The sequence below is a fragment of the Cottoperca gobio genome, chromosome 9 (assembly GCF_900634415.1).
Source record: "Cottoperca gobio chromosome 9, fCotGob3.1, whole genome shotgun sequence".
Taxonomy (NCBI): domain Eukaryota; kingdom Metazoa; phylum Chordata; class Actinopteri; order Perciformes; family Bovichtidae; genus Cottoperca; species Cottoperca gobio.
The window spans coordinates 14,756,030-14,780,962 of record NC_041363.1 but is presented as its reverse complement, the minus strand read 5'-3'; the positions used below and the strand labels follow the sequence as shown (position 1 = coordinate 14,780,962).

Sequence of the window (24,933 nt, the reverse complement as noted above, 5' to 3'; positions counted from 1 at the left end):
GTTTTTCATATCTAATTCTCGTTGCTCCAATTATATCTTCATCTCTGATTTGTCCCAACTTTTTCTTCCTCGTCTACCTTCCTGTGTTTTAACCGTCTTCCCCCCCGTTATTCTCTCCTCCTTTGCCGATCGGGTCTGCTGCGTGATTTATAGCCTTGCAACAGGCTGGTAGACGCAGAGAAGAGAAAGGGAGGAGAGGTAGATGAAAAGAGAGTAGAAATTGGGCTGTTTGGCGTTTGAAGTACATGAAGGAGTAATATAAAATACACCTGGTCCATCCATGGGGCACTCTCTGTACACAGCAACAAAGGGAAGTAAGGGAGACGTAGAGGAGAGAGGAGAGCGCCGGGCCGCAGGGGGAGAGAGGTGCATGGAAAAAGGGGGGAGGGTTCACTTCGTGTTTCCTTTCAGGATGGCTTTTATGGTGTAACTTCAAACGCTGACCTCCCACATCCCCGCCCCCTACATCCCCCCCTCTCCCTCGCTCCATCCGTCCGTCCATTCGTCCCTCCCTCCTCTTTCTCACTATTGTGTATGACCAAGTGGACAGTAATTGGCTATTCTTTCATGAGGCTGATTTCAGCACTCTTTGCCCCCCACAGGAAGAGGCCCTTTTGCTGCCCCTTAGAAGTAAGTGTATTTGTGTGCATGTGTGTGTGTGTGTATGTTGCAAATATGCCAGACGATAGGGATCAGGTGGCTGAAGGGGGCTGCACTGGCTGCGGACTCTATAGGCATTTCATTCACTGTGCGCTACAAATTACAACACAGGAATTGGAAGGTAATCTAATCCAGAAAAGTCATGTTCCAACACAAGGTTTTATGAAATACCCTCTGGATTTCAGGTACAGTTTAAATAAAAGCTGACATTAGTATGAAGTGTTGAAGGGAAATTTAAAGCCATAAAAAGTCACTGGATATATAACATTTTCTTTATTATTATTCAAAACATTTTAGAAGACACCCAGGGGCACTTCTCTAACTTATTTATGCCTTAAAATGCACTGTACAAAAAAATAAGAGGCTTTGCAAATGTTTCTTACAGTCTACAAAATCTGAGCATATTAAGAGTGATATATAAAAGCTGCTCTACTCCCGCTAATGACTTCTGGCCCTCTGTGGCTTATAGATCAGTGTGCGTTCATTAATGATGCAGGCGTGTGTGCAAGAGTGTGTGTCAATTAGTGGGTAGAGGGGATTAGCCATCCCTAGAGAGAACTAATTAACACTACACACACACAGGGAAAACCATCTTTTTTGGATGTCTTTTATGGCATTTATTATATTTGGTAGGAATCCGTTTGAATGGACAGGAAGTATGGGAAGAGAAAGAGGGATGCAACAAAGGTTCAAGGCCAGATTCAAACCCACAATGTCGAGGCTAAATGGTCCCTACCCCCCTCCAGACAAACACTAACACCTTCCCACACACACATTGGCCATGACTACACACCCACACACACACACACACAGATCAGTATGTGATGTATACAATCTCTTAAAAGGTTAAATATGTGTGCGACACAACATAAACACCGACTTAAACAAGTACAGGGTAGTCTGTCCTCGCAGACACAATACATAAACAGAATTGGGGGATAATTGTGTCCGATAAGCGGAAATGCTGTACAGCTCAAGAATCACAGCTATTTCAATAAAGCAAAAACCCAGATAGATAAGAAGATAGACGTTTCCAAAGAATAAAGGGACACTTGTAAGAGTTAAAAGTAGAGCAGAGGGAAGGTAGATAAAGGGTCTTAAAGTAGAGTGCTTCCTACCTCTTTGTAGTTCACCTTGGGCTGTATTTCTCTTCCGCTTTCTGCCCTTCCCCTGATGGCTCTGACTGAGGAGAATCCATTTTACAACCTGCAGGAGGGAGGGTGGGGGACGGGGTAGGCGAGGTAAGGGGGTTAAGGCGGGAAAAAGACGAGAGACAGCGGATGAGGGAGTGTGAAGGAGAAACAGAAAACAAGGGGACATGAGAGAAGTAATCGGAAAGGTGTAACGATGGCACACACACAGAGAGAGCGAGAGAGAGCAAGAGGCAGAGGGAGAGGGAGAGGGAGAGGGAGACAGAGAGAGAGAGAGAGAGAGAGAGAGAGAGAGAGAGAGAGAGAGAGAGAGAGAGCGAGAGAGAGCAAGAGGCAGAGGGAGAGGGAGAGGGAGAGGGAGAGGGAGACAGAGAGACAGAGAGAGAGAGAGAGAGAGAGAGAGAGAGAGAGAGAGAGAGAGAGAGAGAGAAAAAAAAGTAAATATAAACAGACTTAATGCACACTTTCCAACTCTCAAGTGGAAAGGAATACAGGAATGTACATATATACATTCTCAGTGAGCCACTGACAGGCAAGCCTTGACAGAGTGTGTGTAAAGTAGACACACACACACACACACACACACACACACACACACACACACACACACACACACACACACACACACAACAGTCTATAGCTCCTATTCTCCCTCTCTCTCTTACACACACGCAACATTTCAGCACTCACTTGTGCTCCATATATAACCAACACAAGCGGCAGGCTGGGACAAAAGAGTAATAGTGAAAGTATGTTGCTGTGACGGAGCCTGGAGCGGAGCAACTCCCTGCACCATAGATCTCCATTAAACAGCCAATCACTATCAAGGCCAAACTCTATCTCCTCTCCTCCGCTTCAGTTTGTATCTCAGAATAAATACACTGTCGTAACACAGTTTTAAATGTTAAAAAAGTGAGGTTTACAAACACCTAAACAGCACATAAAGTGGACGAGTCATTTCTAAGATGCACAATCACTCAAGCATTTTTTGTGTTTAAAGTCATTTAGAATATGTTCTCTTCACGTCTGATTTTATTTTATTTAAACGGACAGATTAATGGGAGAATTGGACAATATAGGCTAAGCAATTAAGAACAGCATGGGAGCTTTATGGGAAATCTGATAGGCAGCAAAGAATGACACGCAACAGATGTACAGCGCTGTGTGCCGCACTTCACTCAGAGACAGACAGAGGGAGAGACTGAAACAGGGAGCAAATGAGCAAAAGAGAGGTAAATGGAGTGCAAGAGAGGAAATGGTAAAGATAAGTAATGGTTTTCAAACATTGTGAAACAGAGTGTATAAATGAGACAGAGAAGAAAACACAGAGAAGAGACAGTACAGAGAAATAGTGGCAGAAAAACTGAGTGAAGGAAAAGAGAGTGGTGAGAATCAGATGACAATCATATCAAGCAGTCTAAGGTGCAATATTTCTAATCTGAGAGCTGCCCCCGAGTCTGTCTGCCACTCCCTGAAGACCACAAGAAGAGACTGGAAAAGAGAGAAGAGGGGGAGAGAGAGTGCTTACCTCTGCTTTGACTTCTTCCACCAGCCTTGCCTGTGACCACACGGCGCTCCTTTCATACAGCCACTGAACGACAGAGAAGAAGGGAAAGCAGTGAGCCGGGGGCAAGTGATCGGGACGGAGTGGAATGCGTTGCAGAGGCAGAGTGCGAGAGAGAGAGAGAGAGAGAGAGAGAGAGAGAGAGAGAGAGAGAGTGAGAGAGAAAAAGAGAGGGACCAAGCAAAGCAGGAAGGGGAGGGAGAGAGGAGAGGTGGGAGGAGGTGGGAGCGCGATCACTTGTTCCTCTGGCGGAAACTCGCCAATTTACTCCGGAGGATGAGAGAAAAGGGGGAAGAGTGGAGGAGAAGAGAGAAAAGAGGAGGAGGAGGAGGAGGAAGAAAACAAATCACGTCAATAACTAGCAACTACAGGACGGACAGTCATCTCCTCTACACATCCTCCTCCATACAAACGCACACCTACGCACAGAGAGCAGCTACACAGCACAAACACACAGCACTTACTCTCTAACCTTATTAAGGCTTTCAGCAGAGCTGCTGGAGTGATGTGAATCACATAGAGATGACGGTGAGGGGATGTGTGTGTAGGCGTGTGTGTGCGGTGGTAGTGTGTGTGCGGTGGGGAAAAATAAGAAGACAGACAGGGAGAGCATGGAAGCAAGGTGTTCATAATGTCACACACACACACAAACAAGAGAGATGCAGCATCATATTCATGCAATCTATGATACACACTCCACACGCACGTTCCCACGCACACACACATTCAGCGGTTACCATAGCCACACAAAGTTCAATACAATAACTGCATGCCTGAGTACTTCGCTCTGTGTATTATACAAGTACTCCGGCAGAAATAGCATAAAGGTGTGTGTAGAAGCCAAGGAGATGGGGAGAGAGAGGCAGACTCGCAGAGGTACAGAGAGAGGGAGGGGTTGGAGTGGGCTGTATAGAATGTAGTGAGTGTTGAAGCAGTAAATTGGCATTGTGTAACAAAATACCACACATGGCTCTTTTGCTGCCTAGATCACCACTACCATTCCCTGAATAGCAAGGCTTTTGTCTACCTCAAACTCTCTCTTCATCCCGCGCCCCCGTCTGTGTAGTGTCTCTCTAGTGAATCAATATCAGGTTGCGTGTTCAGAAGTTACACCTCTCACTCATAAACACGAATGCCCTATATCTTCCTGAGATCAATACACAGTTTGGCGTTTTTGGTTGAAAAGGGTTAATAGGGTTTTAAATGGAATAATCTTAAAGAAGCCAGACAATAACAATACCAGAGTTTTTGATACCAATACAAAAACATTACCTTTATGATACCTTGGTTTGTTGAGTGTAGGCACATTTCTTTGGATTAAACAAAAGCAGTTTTTTCAATCTGATCAATCACATTCAATAGTGTTTAAAGCTGCTTTAAAACAAACAGCTATAGAGAAACTTAAATACAAATGTAACATAACAGAATTTAATCAAACAATTTGATCGAAACTTTGACAAACAATTTGGCGACAACTTTTAGGATTTTGCTGTATTAACTCTTTAACGCAGCTGAGTCGCTACATTCAAAAAATATTGAGGTTCGACAGCCGGCTCCAATTTTCAACAGAGAAAGTTTGAGCTCCAGTAATTGGCACTTTTCCCTTATATCAGCATATCATATCATATCAGTCCATTTAGATTTTTTTTTTTTTTTTTTTAAGCTGCACAGGCATAATACCTCGAGGTAAATCCAAATCTAATTTCAACCTGAAAGAACATTAAACATTAAATACTACGTAAAGCAGTTTAAATAACTGTGTGAAAAATGATCACAAAACAGGATTTTATTGATGAGCCAGGCAGAAATAGACAAACATAAAATATTAATTTAAGCTGCAGGAGTTAGGTGAATGTATTAGGCTAAAAGCTCTGGTGAAAGGCTTTATTCAAACAAGGTATCTCAGCCTAGATCCATCATCCCAAAGGGAGCGCTTACTCATCTAAACTCTGAGGTCTAAAATAGGCCGGCACTGGCCTTCCCATTCCACAGCTCCGGGATTGGTGAATGTCATTGTTTATTATTAGGCCAAACCATTTCCTGCCTTTCTCCAATTCAAGCACATTGTCGAGCGATGGATAGAAGGCAGAGAGGAGAGAGAGAGAGAGAGAGAAAATGTGTTTGTGTCTAGTGTACATAATACACAAGCACTTGCATTTGTAAAAGGTTTCGATCGATCTGGCTGATCTTATTAGCTGGCGACTGGCACATCAAACACGAAAATAGCCTCTGCAAGAACACTCTAACAGTCACCCAATCAGGTGTTAGAAAACAGCAGTCCCTCCATGCTGTCCTTCCCACCCTCAGAGGCCCCTGAAAGGCTCCAGTTACATCATCACATAATCTAGAAGGTGAAGGTTCCCAGACAGCAACAAGAGTGCAGACACACAAAAAATGCACATACACACAGTGGTAATTAAGACCAGTTACCATGGAGATGAAACAATTGAAAAGAAGTTGATAAAGTTGATTGATTGTGGGATTAGCTCTTTCAAGAATTTAACAGCCAGTGATTCCTTACAGTGAATTTAAGTTCATCATCATCATGATATATTTGTGGGAAGTCATTTGAAAAACTTTCTTCAAGTTGAACATCAACTATGCCATCATCATCGTCTAGCAGTTCCAAAACGCCTACTGGCTAAAAGTCACACGTCATTTAAGCTGTAGTATTTATAGTATACTGAAAGCTATAATGTGAGACATAATTGCCATTATGAGAGCGTCATTACACCGCCATTTAAAGCCAGTAAATAGTGTGACAAACGCTAGGCGCACGGTATATTCAGACGGACATAAATATAATGTGTTCTTTGAACATTAAAGAACGCAAACATGTTCTAGTAGAAACTCAAAATACAAGTATGAACCTGAAAATGAGCATATGTCCTCTTTAAAGTGAAAACGTTTAGACCAGTCTAGTGAGTGCACCAAGACTATGAAATGATCACCCTATACATGCATGTGCCAAGTATGAACAAGTGTCCTCATCAATACCCAAAAACAAAAGCTGTGTGTGAACTTGTTTCCATTACCTCATAATCATACCTCATATGATAAAGAAACAAAAAGGAGAAAGATGTAAAAAAAGTAATTACTTATTTTATAGCTAGACTTGAAGCCTCTGAGCACAATGGACCACAAATGTTTAGAAACGTACTATAAGTATATAAGGGCTATACTCTAAACACAAACACTAATTAAAAGTCCAAAATCAATAATACTGAATTATTGTATTAATGTGTTAATTGTTATGTAATCATGCAATCATTCATTTATACATTCAGAACATTTTCAGAAATAAAGCAAGACTTTTTATACCTTTGGAATTCCCGGTCGATCGAGCCAGTCGGCATAAATAGCACTGAGGGTGAGGTCTTTTCTGAAACACAATGGCACAAGTGTTAGTATTATTCCTATTATTATAGCAATGATGTTGCCCAAGAAACCCTATGAAAACATGGCTTTGGAAAAATATTTTTGGGGTTAGGGTGGACTTGAGGCTTAGACCAACACCTCAAAACAAAAAGAGGGGCACACCCACTTTCCTATACAAGGACAAGCAAACAGGCATGTTGAGACAATGAATTGGCTTTTTATGTATGCATGTATAGCAAGCAAATATGTGTGTGCGAGTGTAGCTGAGGAGAGGCTCAAATGAATGCGTGGCACTTGAAAGCGGTCATATAGCATACACAGAAAACACACAGTGACAGCACAGGCTTGCAAAGACTAATGTGCACACAAACATTCCACAAGCATACCGCAGTGTGTATGCAAAGCGTAAAGTGCACAAAGTACACAACAAGTCGAAGAGTAACTACACAGCATCATCAATCCAGCCCGCCTGTAAAGGAAAATTCCACACTTGGCTAGTCTGAAGCTATTACTGTATATTAATCTGAGATGTTCAGCCCATTAATAAAGAGATATTTTCATAAAGAAAAGCTTTAATTTACATTAATGTATACACATCTCTCCCAGTTATGCTCTTCTAACTGGGGCTCAATTAATGATTCCCCACATTTACAAAAATGTATATGTTTTTAAACTAGAGGTATAGAAGGTATAGACTCAAGGGAACAAACTTTGCCTCTTTTTTCACCTAACATAATGCTGTTAAATAGCTTTAATTTACTGCACGCTGTCGCAATACACAGACACATGCTCATTCTTGCCCACAGACAGAAAGGGGCAAGCAGGTAAGTCATATAAAAGCCCCCGGGGGTCAGGAAGAACCAGCAGGAATCTCTAAATAGCAATATACTACCGAAATATGTCTTTTTCAGAAATAATGATATCATTTTGGATCAACATACATGCTAGAGATTCTTCTTATATTTTCCAGTTTTCTATGACAGTGTGATGGCCACAAGTTTCTCTCAAAAAGGTCTATTGCCTTTGACTGTAATGATCATTACAAGCCTTTGCTATGGGTGTGTAACCTATGTGTGAGGGCCATTTAAAGACAACTCAGTGTGAGCTCGTCAGGCTCACCTCTACATTGTCAGACATGGATCAACTTGCGTCAGTCAAACTGTACTTCATCTGCCTCTCAATACTTTTTTTTAGGTGAAGGCTCATGTTAACATGCTAACGTGCTCACAATTCATTCTGTGGGAACCCCCCGAATGTCCGTGTCGAATGTCCATGGCAATTCTTCCATGTTGAGATATTTAACTTTAGACTATAGTGGTGGACTAACAAGCTGGAGGAGCAATATACACGCTGAGCTAAACTGATCTTAAAATGGTTTGGAGAAACTGGCATTGTGTTGCTATTGTATATTTGCTGGTAACTTTGGCAGATGGAGAGCCGGCTTGAGTAAATTGAATCTCATAAAAAGCTGTTCACTGTGTACTAGAAGAGGTAATACTCCCCTTAAAGCAACAATTTGTCTAGAAACTTGACATTAAACACAAGCTAATTTCAGCATAGCATGTGGAGTTGAACCATAGAGAGTATATAAAGATTAAACATCTGCCACATCAACAGCGAGACAGCATAAGGTAGGATTACATGGCATTATGTGAGCATACATTTATTGTGTGGCAAACAAAGGGTTAATACACCACACGACCTGTCAAATACCGATTCATAATAGGACTGGATGGAAATAAGCTTTATGTGTCACGAGAGCAGACAAGACGTGTATCTACCAGTCTTTTCACGTTAAGCATGGTATCTTTATTTCATCTCAGTGGTTATTCACCGTAATGCCTGGAAAACAGTGGTTTCTTATTAACACACATTTAAGAAATTCAATTTGTTCATTGATTTGTGCTAATAGTTTTTATGTTCAGTCTTATAAATATTATGCTCCACATTTAGTCTAGGGAATTGGCAGGATATATGACCGAGCACCCTGCACAAAGAGCGGCCATGACCCTCAACAGTGAGTGTCTATTCTCATCCTGAACCTTCTAGCGTGCTGTTTACTGAAAGAGGCACCGGATCCAAATATTGACTGTCCTCAACTCCCCCTGTTTAATACAATCAATCTCTGCTAGTCCTGCAGCACACTCCACATGACAGAAAAGGCAAAAAGTAAACACTCAGAGCAACAACAACAAAAAAAAAAGAGTGCTGAGGAAAAGAGGGGTGAGAAAAGAAGAGTTAAAGGGTTGGGGAAAAACAAAATGAACGACAGACAGGAGGAAAGAGATTGGACAGAGAGAGACAGGCAGAAGAAGAGGTTAATGAGGCAATCAGGAGAAATAGAGAACTGAATGATTAAGCGAGCGCAGAGAGGGGGAGAGAAAATTAGAGAGGAGGAGAGCAGGAGGAACAGTTATCCTTTTACACTTCAATTAATATGAGAGTGGATGAGACTGCTCTCTTAACAGGATTGGTTTTGGGAGCTTTTGCTGGTCATGTTTCCACAGCAGGATGGAGAACAGAGGCCAAATCAACACATGCTCATATATAAATCTACTTACAAGCCACATCTGTGGAGAAAAGAAGTTGTAATGCTAAATTCAAATAGAAAATTAATGAATAACAGAGCTTTAATTTGTCTGCCACTGGAAACCAGCCTACCGATACTCGAGCACAAACCAAAGTGATTTTAATGTGTCTAGACATTTCTTTCATTATTCATGAATTTCACTGTAAGAATTATTCATAGCCACTTGCATACCTCTCCATGTCGGGAAAGGTAATCAGCAGCATTCGCAGGAAATCCTGTCAGAAAAAGAAAAGAACAAAGAAATACAGACAGAAATGGAGGTATTTAGGGAGCTGTGGTTGGAAGACAAAGAGGAAGAGAAAGGCATACCTGATCATAAGTCAGGAGTGAAAAAGGTTAAACAGTGTTTATGTTACATCCATTATTTAGCGGGAAGACTCAGCCTGCCACTAAAGAAACAGGAGCCAGGTGGAACACATCACATATCACACACACACACACACACACACACACACACACACACACACACACACACACACACGGACACACACACACAGACTTCCAGGTGTGATCGCTCAGCTTCATGGCCCCAGCAGAATAAACATATGTGGCTGAGCTGATGTATGGCCATCAATTTGAAATACTGCAGGAGCATTTTTAACTATTGTAACACAGTGGCAATGAAGCTTACATCAGCCTCCAATTAATTTATGGAAATAACATTGGGCCTCAGAGACAGGTCATATTAAAACAGTTCTCCATTAAATTAATCTAGTTTCCTACACTAGAGCCACACCTGAGACAAAATGAGTTGCCCATGGTATTTCTTTACAAACAATCTGAAGAAGTCGATGAATTGCTGCTCTCCCACTTGACTGGCCAAGAACCGGAGAAGGAAGTAACCCTGGACAAATAAAGACAAGAAAACATGATCCATCAAAGACAATACAGAGAAAGATTGCAGCAACATCCATTGTAATTACAAGTGCTATTCCAATCGAAGCACATCGAACACAAAGTGGGCAAGCTAAAAGGACGTTATAGGTTTTTGTTTATAGTTTGATTTAGCTATTCTATAGCCCTTTGTTTCTTTTTCCCTTCCTTCTTTTCCGACTCCCTCCATCCATTTCCCCCTCTGGTCTTTCCCACATTTATCTCACCTTGAGGTAGTGGACTTGCATGAAGCTTTTATCAGGGTTGAGTGCATGTTTAACCGTGGAGGAGCCGGACTCACTGACCTGACCAGTGTTCTCCATGTTAGGTCTGCAGAAGGACAAATAGAGGAGACAAATGAAATACACAGAAAGATAAGACTGGTAAGGAAATGGACCGACGCAGACTAAGATGTTCAACAGCCGCAATAAACAGTAAGGTGCACAGAAAATGACACAAGCAGAAAAGCAAAAAGGAGTTAGAGAATTCTAAGCACATCATTTTTATTTTATCCCACTCCAGGCATTTTAGTTACAGGAAAACTACAATTTCAACAGAGCAGGAATACACCGTCAGCAACACTAAATCCAGCCACTCAGCCGATCCTTTCAATGGCTAACTCATTGCCAAGTTGCCATACTTTGCCTGAGGCGGGCTGGAAATCAAGCTGCAGATTTATAATAGCATGCTATACTGTTTATATGACCTCACAGTGCAGCGCTCTGACTTTACTGCCCATGACTCACTGAGCGAACATATAACACTTCCACAAAAAAGCACCCCCGTCTACAGGCACAAAAGAGGCATGCTCTGGGTCACACAGATACAAATCATCCCTTCAACCTCCATAAACACACATAAAAGCAATAAAAGCCAAACAAACACAGCGCTGACGTGGGATGCTGTGCAATGATAGTTTCAGTTAGGCGGTATTGATCAGGCTGAGCAGATTAACTCAGTGTGCCAATAGGAAGGCCTTGAAGGATCACCCTCCTGCCAAGTCGATACGCCAGGCGCCTGGCCCACCAATCAATACACCCTTCATCACTGGCTAGCACTTCACCACAGACCCGCTTCATGAAAGGGCCACGCGTACACGCGCACACACACGCAAGTGAAGGCGGTGGTGTGGGAGAAATTAAGGACGAGAAATAGACTTATGGAGCTAAATTGGGGCCAAAAGTTTTGATCATTTAAAAAAAAAAATGTTTTAACTGAAATTTCAAGTTTAGTTCTTAAAATTTGAATAAAACAACAATATAATATATAACAATATATTGAAACTACAAATGAGTGTATGAAATGTTTTCAGGTTGGATATTATTTTGAATCAGTTCTGTAATTCTTTTGAATAAATTATTTATTTAAATATATGTTTTGGTATTTGAGTTCTTGTTATTTTCATTTGCAAATTTTATGCTTTAAGATTCAGATCTTTTTTTCAGTTTCAGACTTTTGGCCTTGATCTGGCGTGGGGGGCGTGGCTTCAACTCAGAGGGGCATTGAAATTTGAGTGACAGCAAAAACAAAGAAGGCTTAGGACCTCTCACCCAGGTTGCCTTCAGGAAACGTAGGCACGTGGTAGAAAACTGAAAACATACGATCTGAAAGTTATGAAAATAAATAATTTAATAGAATTACAGAACTGATTCAAAATCATTTTCAACGTGAACATTTTTTTTATTTTTAGTTTGAATTGAATTGAATTGTATTTATGTACTAAGATCTAAACTTGATCTTTCAGTTTCATTTCTTTTTCTTTTTTCAAATGATCAAATCTTTTGGCCCGGATTTAGCTCCATATAGACAGGGATGTGTGGCTTGCTCAGTGGACTGAGAAAGGAAGTTATCAACTTCCTGGAATTTCAAAATTTGACTTAGAAGGACTCTTAGAAGGACTTTCATCATGCTTTCAAATAAGACTACCTTGATTAGATGTGCGCATGTCATATACGAGACGATGCGTGACCAATAGTAATGAATGTGAATGAATGAGTCAAATCTATTTGCAAAATCTGCATTGAAGAACACATTGTTTGCCTTCACTGTTGATAAATTGCACTTTTACTTATTTTCCATGCATCATTGACACATTTACTTTTTTTTTTTTTTATCATGGAGTCATTTTTAACTTGCTGTCTGTCCAGTCTCCTGCCTGTAGTGCGCATGTCTGTCTGTTACTGCTGATAAGATTAAATAGACTTTTTTGGAGACAGCGGGACGTGCTGCATCCCTGGAAAATAATGTGTGTGTGTTTGTGTGTGAGTGCGAGTAGGACAGAGAGAAAGAGGGACTGGGGCAAGAGACAAAAACAATAACAGAAGATGTGTCGGTTTCCTGAGTTAGAGATACCAGCGGCACAGCGCGGAGAGAACAAAATGCTGATCCATCAGTGCCATGTTAGACAAAGGAACTCTACCCTTCCCACTGTCCAGACCAGGGATGTATGGATGTGTAAATCTGTCTTTCCCCTTCTCTCTTTCTCAGAGATGATTTACTACAGCCTTAAGAGGAATCACTGCTTGCTGCCTTGGAGAATCACACAATAGCTCAATGTATTGCAGAATAAACGGTGTCCTTATCTGACTCGTAGGCCATGCGTGTGAGAGGGAGGGAAGTGTGTGTTTGTGTGTGTAGCCAGGAATACACCTGGGTGTGTCTGCGATAGAGAGAGAGAGAGAGAGAGAGAGAGAGAGAGAGAGAGAGAGAGAGAGAGAGAAAGAGAGAGAGAGAAAGAGCGGGAGGAAATCAGCAGCTATTAGACAGAACTTAATGTAAAACGTACACGCACACGCACACACACACACGCACACGCACACGCAGAGCACACACACTGGGGTTTATAGCTCTGCGAGCCATATCCTGACAAATTACACTGGGTTGACTGTGGAAACAGGATAAGGTAGAGCAGTGCTCCCAGCAGTCCAGTGAATCAGCAGGGAGAATGGCGTCTGGCCCAGACTGCCCTAAATATAACTCATCTGAAATGGACTGATAAACACTGCACACTGGGGCCCCTGCTGGATCAGGGGATGTTGCTTGTGACCCACTGAACTTGGAAAAGCACAATCTGCCATTTAGCTTTCATTTGTGTGTTTGTATGTGTGTATTGGTGGGGTTTAGCATATCTCTCTGTACATCCCATTGCACTTATTTTCCCTTCACCAGGTTCTCTCTGACATTTCTTTGTGCATTGTGAGAACCAGTTTGTGTTTATTCATATTAAGTTTCTTCATGGTTGTAATGCTAAGCAGTGAGTGGAGTCACATCAGGACTTGGACATAAAGGCAGTGTAGCCCACATTACAAAGTAGCAAGGCCTGTAAACCAAGGTCTTGGTTACATCTGACCTTCCAATGCCCCTCGAGTTTACCTAATATTTAAGTCACATTTCTTGTCACAAACTGTTTCCAAGGTCAAGAATGATCTTCTGTACTCAAAAGGATTACTATTATGAATTGTGTAATTTGTAAGACAAAAACATTCATTTTCAATTAAATTGTGCTTCAAAGCATGAATAACATTTGGTAACGTTTCATTTTAATAGGTCTGTAATTTCTTGATCATTTCCTAAAAAGGGTTCCTGGAAGGAACTATGCAAATTAGTACAAAACATTATACATAAATACAACCAATATTATGTATTATATGGCAACTTTACTATTCATATTTGTTTAATTGTATGCTTGCCTTCACAATTACAAACCCATAAGATGTAAGTGTTGCCCATGCCAGGGGGCATATCGATGAGTAAAAGCTGTAACTGACTCAAGCATTTAAGGATCATTTATTGTCATTACGCAACACAGGGTGACACAACGAACTGCAGTTGTAGCTTAGTGCATTTATGTTACACAAGAACAAAAACAGTAGTATTGCATTCCTGTAGTGTGTTTGTTTGAATTTACTTTAAGATGAATGTAAACATCAGCAACAAAAACAATGGTGAACTCTCTGGGCAGATAATATGGCCGGAATCTGTGTGTGTGTCCGTGTGTGTCCGTGTGTGTGTCCGTGTGTGTGTCCGTGTCCATGTGTGTGTCCGTGTGTGTCTGTGTGTGTGTGTGTGAATACATAAAAATCAATCAACAGTCTTTGATGTTTGAGTGCCAAGAATCATTGACGTAAACACAGAGTCCGCCTCCTCACTACAGACTGTATGCATTCAGTCAGGGTTCCTTTTATGCCCCAACATGCTTTACCACTGCTTTAACATATGTGGGATTAAGAAATGACTTGGGTGCCACTACACCAATTACTGGTCTTTTAAATACTAAAATGTTTCCATGTAACATAATAAGTCAAAATGTATGTATCCATGAGTATGGACATGTATGACTTCGTGCATGTGTTGTTTACATTTTTCAGATGTTAGTTTTGTGTTGTTGACTTAACCCCGTCAGGTGCAGAGAAACCTAACCCTGATCCTCCTAATCACCCGTGTGCTCGCCTCATAAGGGAACACCCTGATAGACTACTAGACAGACACGGCTCTCAAGTGCATGTTTAACCCTTTCATTCACACAGTTTCCTATTTCAAGATGTACTCACAATGTGTGTCACAATAATCCATTCTACCATGTTTAAGCCTGAAACTTCACGATGCACAACATACACTGGAGGTTATCAGCATTTCAGTATGGAAACTGAGTGTATTTCCAAACACAGTCCCCCTTGAAGCACTGAAACCCTTTACACTCATGGGGACAGTCCTTGAAAGAAACAAATGTGTTAAATCACTATTACCGATACTGAATCTTTTCCCGAACACAGACTTCATTGATTTGAATTCTAAACACTATCAATATAAAAGTGTTTCCATTGTGTGATGACAACACATTATTAGTGAAGTGACATAGTTAGAACTTAGTGTCGAGCAGAAGTGCCTTGGAATCAATAGCACATTGATTTGCTGTCAAGCTCTGCATGGTGTCTTACAAGCGTGAATGTCAATAGCGCACTATGCAACAAGTGTCATCTCCAGTGGAGAAGCTTTTTTGTTCAGATGAAGAGCTACACACTGAAAGGTAAATGCTATCAAGTGAATTCCCACCATTAAATAGTTAACTCAAGGCTAGGCGTCTAATCTTCTGATGACACTGTGATTCCACCCTGGATAAAACAAACTGGGTGTGGGTCCCACATCGTCAGGATCAGGTGAAGAGTGTGTGTGTGTACTTGTGCGCCACACCTGTACCCCTGGAATGCATATACCTCACGCTCACGTGTTTGTCTGCACGTGGAAAAGCTGGGCATACTCTAGCAACCTATATATAAAAAAAAAAAGTATACTGTGTATACCATGGAGAATTACGTAAAGACAACTGCAATGTGTTCAAACATTGTGTGGAAAAAGACTCAAGCACTGATAGCAGAGTAACATAAGTAAGTAGTTACACTGACTGCTGTGGGAAGATATTGCCCTCTCTGTACGTGTTGAACCTAGGGTGGTTTAGTAAACCTCTACTGAAAGTTAGGGATACATCTAACAGTGGGAAGACTATCAGCAGTCTGCATTTGGGTTCAATTTCATGTCAGTGTATAGAACTGTGTTCTGCTTCAAGCATGCTTATTGATGGTGCTGTTACATTATTCTCAAGGATCTATTTCATCTACAGTGGCAACAACAGTATGATAATTAAAAAACGATGTACTTGACTAAAAAACACTCACTCACCTCAGGATTTGAAGTGCCTCCTCTGAGTTCTGCAACTCATCAGAGAGTCGTCTCCACCTCAGCAGTGCCTTCAGGTCAGACTGTTCTGCTGCCTCTTGTAAGGAGAGCTGGAGAGAGGGATACGGAGAGTTTAAAAAGATGAGAGGATTATGATAGAGCAAAGACATCAGAGGAGGAAAAAAAATATATATATTGTGAATTTCATCAGCAAAAACGAAAAGACAAATGCACACTAATATCATGATAAAAGCAGCGCAGCACCTCCATCAGTGTGTCATGTTTATTTTGGCAGAAATAATTGATCTTTTTCTTCAGAGTGAAGCACACATCATAAAGGTGACATGGTTAAACAGCACAGACACAAAAAAAACATTTGTGTAACCCGTCTTTGTGTAGACGGTGTGGGAAAGCAAGTAGGAGGATTAAATCTGTGTGCACATCAGCTCCCGGATCAGCGATGAAGTTAGTGTTGCAAGCAAATGATCATACCATAGCTCCACCCTCAGACTGATGTTTCCCTTTTTTTTCCCGTAGGTATCTTTAAAGCAACCTTATTAAGGGATTATTAAAGCAGTATGACCATCTCAAAACTAATTTATCTACTTTAAATGTTTCACTTTTTTGATGAGTAGGTGGCAGTAGTATTAGTTTTAAATCTCGTGTGGTTCAGCTCACTCCTCTTACGTTTTAGTAAGTCAGGAAATTTGGTTTTGACGGTTTATTTTGCAGTTGGCCCAGGAACTTCTTTACCCTTTCCTTTTTTTCTGCCAACTCCTCTGACCTTTCAGTTTCTTGTTTGTGCTTTTTTGCATTGGGACTTGGTTTGGTGTGATAATAAACGGTTTCCCTGTGTGCTTGATGTACGCATTTACTACAGTAATGAAATTGCTAACTCTGCGTGACAGTAACATTTGGAAATCCTGGCACATAGTTGTGGAAATGGAAGGTTGGAATATCAACCTGTGAGCATTTTACTAATGGTGTGAAGGTGCTGGATCATACCGTATAGAGGTAGAAAGCAATTAACCACACAACCTAGGAATTTCATTTCTAATGAGAGCAAGTTGCTTTCTGAATGGTAACTTCCCCGCGTGGCCACAGCAAACTGGGCTTCACAAGTTGGCTTAACTGGTGTTTTCTGAAACTTTATATTGCCAAAATGTTTTGGTCTACCTGTAGTGACAGCCTAAAAAAGTTACTTCCATAAAGTGGCAGTGATGGTTCTGTACTTGTTGTGCTTGTGCCCAGATAATGTCCTCCAGGTAGGTGGCAAAGCCCTCGCTGATCCATTCCTCAGTCCAGTCTCTGGCTCCGATAACCAGGCCGAACCACGAGTGGGCGATCTCATGGCACATCCTGGACCCGCACAGAGACAGGCTGTCCTCTCCAGAACCAGGACTTCCAGAGCACAACACACTCTGGGACACGAACATTATATGGGGGCTGGGGAAGAAAAATGACAGAAAATACAAGATGAACAAGAGAGATAAAGCCAGAAATAAATTATAAAAAAAGGGAGGAAAAGAGTGAGCCATGAGTGGGGGATAAAAAGGGAACATGGATTAGAAAATGGGAGGATAAAAATGTTGTTGTTCAGGGAAAAAGAGAAAGACAAGAACATACAGCGGGGACAACAAGAGGTAACTGAGGGGGGAAAAAAAGTAGTGTACCACCCGCCAAACTGATCAAAGACTTACTGAGGTAATGTTCCACACCTATGATTACAGATAATGTTGCCTGAACACGCTATGTAAAATAAGACGAACCCACATGTGTGCGTACTAATAAGTATGGGAGTCACTCACTGCCCATCCCTTTCTCCATATCCTCCATTATTATTAGCAAAGGGCAGCTTACTCATCAAGTGTTTGTGCCAAACATAACTGCCCTGTACAAACATCAAACATCATAATGTTTCCTGGACTAAAATTATCAACCAACAATGGGTAAAACTAAATAAATAAAATGAGCAATTCTGTGAAGTTTTGCCCAAATGTTGCAGTTTCAACAAGGCAGCGTGTTTTTATAGCTCCCACTCCTCCTATTTCCCTTTGTTTCTGAAAGTGACTTCAAGGCACTGCTGCAAATGTTAGCTTTAAAGAGAGTTTGATTATAAAACTATATCCATCCAGTTTTTTAGATTTTCAGAGATGAAAATGATAGGATTGAGAAAAAAACTTGATATATGACTATATAGGGAAAAATATAAGCGTTTGTAATTATTGCTTCGGTTACTGAGCATTAAATTTACCTTGATCTCTGCTCACAAGGAAATTAAACATATGGTTATAGTTATAACATTTTTAGATTATGTGCACCTGAAGTGTCTGTGTAAATGTAGCAACTGGTTCCTCGCCTATGTGCACTCTTGTAAACAGATAATATACTATGTGCAACATACACAAACTAAAATACACCAAAGAAAGTGCTTTATTTTTTTTTAAATGTATTCCGAAGATAAGGGGCTATTTCTGTTTGTATAAAGAGATAATGTTAACAGCACCTGTGTGTGTGTGTGTGCGTGTGTGTGTGTGTGTGTGTGTGGCATATAAATGTGTACGCAATTTCATGGCAATTCATCCAATAGTTGAGATATTTCATTTAAAAACAAAAATGGTTCCACTACTTCTTTTGGATTTGATATTTCATACCTTTGCAATATTGCAGGCGATAAACTCCAAAGATAGAACCCCTATGACGAATCTGCTGGCTGGCTGGCTTTAAATAAATAAATAAAAAACATAACTCGGCGGTGGTGAAGGACTTAAGCTCCCTTGGCTGAAGACTGGATAGACCGTCAATGAATAAAATGAAAAAATGGACATAGTCCCGAGAATACAGAAAGACAAATTTAACAATATATGGTCACGGTGGATTGACTTAATCAGACCCAAAAACAAGACTTTATGTGAGACACATGTGCATAACTTTATTATTACCATTCTGTCTAGTTATTTTGTGTTGTAAATACTTCTGTTTGGTACCAGAAATATGGCCAATGGGGAAGGAACCCAACATTTGGAAATGTTATCATGTTTTTCGTCATGTTTATGATTACACTTTAAATGAGACAAATGTCGGAGTAAAACAATTAACATGGTAAGTAACAAGCAATACTTCTATTGTTTTTTTTGGAAAAGTAAAGTACAAGATTTCTTCAGATAATACAGATTTCTGTCTTGATGATGAATTCAATGGAAATTGATTTGAAACTGGATGTTTTTTGCTTGTTTGTTAGTTTTGTTAATGTTGTTGTGATGTTTCTCAAAACAGACGTGAGGTAAAGTATTTGTAATTGTCTTTTGTATATTATCCGATTGCTAATAAAAGCCAAACAAAAGTAAACTGCTGGTAACACTACAGGAAAAGTCAGGGGATCACCAAAGCCAGTGGATAATGTGTAGGAACCATAATTGTCTGCACCAACTTTCACAGCACCCATCCAATAATTGTTGAGATTTTTAGGTGCACTGACTGACCGACACTGCCACGGTAAAAGCATGGCTTGAGGGATAACTAATATACATTTGACATTTTAAACCATCTTGTAGTTTGAACCACATCCATTTCATATGTGATATTATACAAGAACCTTCTGAAACATTCATACTGCAGACTCTCAGCTTCACATAAATACAGGACATGTGACTTTTAACCATGAGGCAGCGTTGATAGAACAGGACCAATAGGAGTGCTCCGTCAAAGCCAAGGTCATGGCTGAAGACTTTTCCGGAGCATTCTTTACTTCCGTCTTATGTAACCCGCACTGGGTGCCCTGAGGGGCTTAGGGCCGACTGTGCGTGAGAGGCAGGCTATTCTTCAATAGAAGAATGGGTGAGGGGTCACAGAGGTGCTAATGAATGGTCACTCTCTCCGTCTCTCTCTCTGTCTCTGTCTCTCTCTCTCCTGGCCCATATAAAGACACCAGATTGTCTAGAGTTCCTTTCACACTCTCTAGATCTTAAGTGTCCCAGACACTATTGACCTGACATTGCTGGGAGAATTTATGGCAAACTGCAGGTCCCGACTGGAAAGTGTTTGTCAAAGGGTCATACCACCCTACTACTGTGGCAAATATGTTAAAGATGCCTCTACAATGCAGAAGAAACTTCTTTATCTATCCATCTGTTAGTCAGCTTTTTTAAGAATCGTCAATATATGTTAACTAGATGTAAAAGTCATACAGTAATAAACCACACAATATAGTTTCCGTCTAAAAAGGACACAAAGAGAGGTTCTACTTCCAACTGCTGAGCGGAGTAGCAACACTTACTTCACCTGTTGGATTGACAGTCTACTCCCACAGCCACAATAAGCCTGCTATTGATGAATTATAGTAAGCTGTAAAATGAGCTGGTCTCGTAAAAGGAAAGATTAGCATCTTAAAACACCAGATGACAGAGGAGTTATTTTCTTTCCTTGCGATAACCTAATTATGGTGACAAGTCAATTATAAAGGAAAACAGCGAGTAAAGACATAGGTTAGGCCGGGTCTGCCAGACAGTCTATTTTGGAGGAAAACTAAATCGGATATCTGAGCAACACAAATGGTCTTTATTTCCCTGAGGATTGTTTTATCAGATAGAAGGCAGGCCTTTGCCTTTTGTTACTTAGGAACATGTCAACATTATACAAAAGGGTCTTATGGGCATCATTTCCGAGACAGCATCTCAAATCTAATCCCATGTTTTTTCCTGATTAAACAAACAAAAGCTCTCACTGGAGCAGGAGACGCTAACATTAGCCTTATGAGTTTCTTTGTAGCCTAATCTTATCCCCCAACAATTGAATAAGCATGCCTTTGTTGTCAGTTCAAGCAGTGCGTTATATGCGTGTGCCTGCGTGTGTGAGTGAGTGAGTGTGAAACACAAAGACAGCCTTTCAGAGACAGTGCTTGCACATGCTCCTCTGAGGGATGCGGAATCCATCACTACAGTGACAAATAGTGTCATCCCACCATGGTAGGGAAGCATAACAACAGCATCTTTCACATTCACTGGTACACCAACTGACATTAGCTGACATCAGGGACCTGTCAAGGATACATGCTTGAAAAGACTTTAACACACATTCATGAATACGTAGCACCTGTGCATGTGTACACACCTCTCATCTCCACGATAGGTCTGAATCTGCTGTGGGGATGAACGTTTGTCCCCGATTACAATTCAACAGTTTTATTACACAATGTGCTTCTAAATTCTTTGTTTTGCAAAATATGCAAAAGTGACTCACCAAACACATGATTTACTAAAGCTGCTGATAAGCACCAACACTTACAATCAATCAAGCATTAAGTGATAAATACTGCTACTCTCAGAAACTGTTATTATACTCTTATACTGGTTTTTTGTGCTGCTTACTACCAAGATTGTAATGATGGTTAGTCGTTAGTCGTTGTCTTCTTCTTTTTTAGCTGTTACAGGATTTATTTTTACCTCTGGAGGCTCCATGCAATTAAAACAACACTCCTCATGTTTCTTCATACAAAAAAAATATATTTTTGTGTTATTAAAATGCCTTTTTATTTTTTATTACAAAAGAGGATTTTCAACATATAATATCACACTAAAATATTGCAACACATATTAAGTTGTAGACTCTGCTGGAAGTCCAAAGTGTCCCTCAAACAAAAACAAAGATTTCATGTTCTTCTGAAAAATACATTAAAGAAATGAAATTACAATCCAAACATACAATTTAGTCTCTACTGTTAATTACATTTCTTCTTCTTTATTGTCTTCATGTGTTATTGACAAGGCTCGTAAAAAACAATGCACTATTACACTTAATAACAATAAATGCAGGCAAACACTTACATTATATATGTAAAGGCTTACAAACAATGATTGTAGATCATATCCAGAGGGCGATAAACAAAAGAGAGGCTATCTGCATATAGAATAACAGACAAAAGACCTTGGGAGACCTTTCTGATGGAGGTACCCCATCGAGTCTTTAGGCATAAAATAAAATACTGATTAAAGTCCACTTGCGCTTTCTCACACGACAACTTAACAACTCTGAGTCACCCAAGGTGACTTGGTCCTGAGCTTCAGAGGTGTGAGCCAGGGTAAGGTAGAGACACAGATTGCGAAAGTATTTCACTCATTCATCTCTCCATCCATTATTCATCCCTCCATCCATCGTTTCTGGCTGTAGGCCATTTTTTCCCCAGCGGGACACTCCCATGCATAATGCAGCAGGGGCCCTATCATAGTCCTGTAATTGACATCCCAAGCCCAGCTAAGCTCATAGCTGGGACACGAGTTAAACAGCCCCACGAGAGATGGATGAGGAAAAAGATGATGAGAGCTGAGTGTGCACTGTATGTGTAAATGAGAGTGAGAGTGTCAAACAAAGTAAAGAAGGAGATCAAATTCAACAACATAGAGAGAAATATTGTGGGAAAATACAAGAACAGAGAAAACAGGAATTAAGAAAGTGAATGAAAAAAGTCTGATAGACACAAGAGAGAGAGAGAGAGAGAGAGAGAGAGAGAGAGAGAGAGAGAGAGAGAGAGAGAGAGAGAGAGAGAGAGAGAGAGAGAGACAGAGAGAGAGAGAGAGAGAGAGAGAGAGAGAGAGAGAGAGAGAGACACACAGAGAGAGAGAGAGACACCAGAGAGAGACACACAAGAGAGAGAGAGAGAGACACACAAGAGAGAGAGAGAGAGAGAGAGAGACACACAAGAGAGAGAGAGAGAGAGAGAGAGAGAGAGAGAGAGAGAGAGAGAGAGAGAGAGAGAGAGAGAGAGAGAGAGAGAGAGAGAATACTCGTGTCTGTCACTGTGTGATGAGTTTTACTCTTTCCCCAAGTGTGTCAAATCCCTGGTGTGATAACTGAACTGCTGAACCATGAACCAGAGTGACACAGATGCTGAAGCAGCATCGCTGGTGAAATCTCACATATTGTTTGCCTGCATGTTTGTCTGTAAAGGTATGCAGTTGTGGGCACACTTTTGAAGACACAATGACAGACAGGTAAGGAGATAGACAAAAAGCCGCACCAAACACAACACACACACAAAGTACAACTTTGTCAATTATTTTCTATTCACACAAAGGTTGCAGGGCTGGCCTTTTCTAATGTCAGCTACGGGGAAGAAGCTTTGTCTATTTTCCCTCCCTCTTGGAGTCTGTGGGCTATTCTAGACACAGGAGCCTATTTGACCAAACTCCTACCAGCCTTCGTTCTTTTTTAACAAGTCTGACTTCAAATGTCTGGCATTCCAGGCTGGCCCCAGATCAGCTCTCTGCTCCCAGACGGGCCCCACAGGGCCAGGCCAAATGCCACTCCTTGTAGGGCCTGATCACATGAACAAGAGCCCCAGAGAGCCCCCAGAGAGCCGCCCCACCCACATACATTGCATCGCATCAGAGCCTGAAAATAAATAGCAGAAAAGATATCAGAGGTCATCAGGAACAAGGAGGCGACTGCTGCTCGAGTGTTGAGAAAATTAGGCTTTGTAGTGCCGGCACATTAGAAATAAGTGGCAGGTTTCAAGGTTAAACTGAAGTTACTAGCTGTTGTCAAGTGCTTAATCTTAAAAGCCCAGTCATGCATACATAGATAGCTGGCTCTAAGCAGATCAAGTTTGTATCACACGGACGGGATCCATGTGGGTCATAGCCTGATGAGGTCAAGAATGCCTGTGTACGTCTCACAGAAAAATACATGAAGATGAAATTAGTTGTATAAAAAAGGTGCAGTCATAACAGAGCAGCCACGTAAACCAGCAGAGAGGCACAGGCACAGACATGCACATCCACACACACACACACACACACACCCCGCATACTTTCAGCAAATCTACTTTGAATCCGTATCAGCTGGGAAGTGATAGCAGATGTCTGATCCATCTGATCTCCTAAGAGTAAAACAACCCAGTGCACTTTGTTCCATGTTTAGTACATAGTCCAAAAACTGATGTCACGCCAAAGGAATGTTCTTGTGTGTGTGTGTGTGTGTGTGTGTGTGTAGGATTCTGCAGCAGTGATGCTGAAACACAGACTCAAAACGGTAATGGACACTTATTTGTCTATAACAGTGAGCTCTCTGTGGTTCAATTTTGGCATTACTGATATATTGGAGACCAAACAGGAAGAAATCTGTGTTAATGGCACCACAGGCAACACTGACACTTGAACAAGCAATAGGGGGGCACATAGGGCTGTATAATATTTATTTAATTTTTTTTAATCATCATCTGTGATGTCAATTTATGCGATAAACACATCGCAAAAGACTGTAATATTACACAGAGTTGGGCCTAGCTGAAAGAGTAGATCAGTAGAAAACTGCACTTTAAAATGTTAGTCATTCTTTCTTTTGTTCAAGAAAAGAATGTTAGAAATAATTTCCTCTCATTTCTTTAATTCAACAAGTTTGTTGTATTTTAGCAGTTCACTGAAAGCAGCAGTATTTATCACAAGTAATATTGTCATCGCAATATTCAACAACTTTATCGCATATCACAAAGTTTCCTCATATGTAAGGAAATAAGAAATCTACATGTGCTGAACCAAATACACAAAGTATCACAACCCTAGTCCTATATCACATGTTTATTTAATGGGATTAATTGAAGGGGTATACAACGTTTTAATGAGTGCTAATGCAGTGCAGTGTGAGTTCATCTGGCTACAACAACCTCCTGTCAATCAACCAAAGGGAGGTGTCGACATTACATTTATGTGACATAACCCACATTCCTCGAGCACTGCAGCATGCTAACCCCATCACTTATCACACTGCACTCAGTCTTCCACTGTCGCCTCAATGAAAAAGACAGGACCAATGTATTTCACAGGTTATATTTTGAGACATTTTCTTGCCTGTAGAGGAATAAATAGACACATTTATTTCTCTCTTATGTAACGTTAGGGAATGAGACAGTGTGGAGATGGAAAGTAAGACGACTCAGTACTCCGAGGCTATATAAGAAGTGTTTGACAGAATGGAAAGATGGATGAAGGAGAGATCGAAGTGAAATTAGCCAGTGAGCAGAGCTGTCTCCAATACAGAAGTTTCATGCTGCC

At 40.8% G+C, this 24,933-nt stretch overlaps 1 protein-coding gene across 1 annotated transcript in view; it reads right to left on the bottom strand.

The window, feature by feature from the left end:
• Positions 1-24,933, bottom strand: part of aopep (aminopeptidase O (putative)) — a 68,990-nt gene that overhangs the window by 31,246 nt on the left and 12,811 nt on the right. The window contains 9 exon segments of the mRNA XM_029439355.1: positions 1,779-1,805; positions 1,807-1,866; positions 3,340-3,402; positions 6,697-6,757; positions 9,515-9,558; positions 10,080-10,187; positions 10,444-10,546; positions 15,893-15,999; positions 17,122-17,335. Of these exon segments, the coding sequence (XP_029295215.1) occupies positions 1,779-1,805; positions 1,807-1,866; positions 3,340-3,402; positions 6,697-6,757; positions 9,515-9,558; positions 10,080-10,187; positions 10,444-10,546; positions 15,893-15,999; positions 17,122-17,335 (787 nt within the window).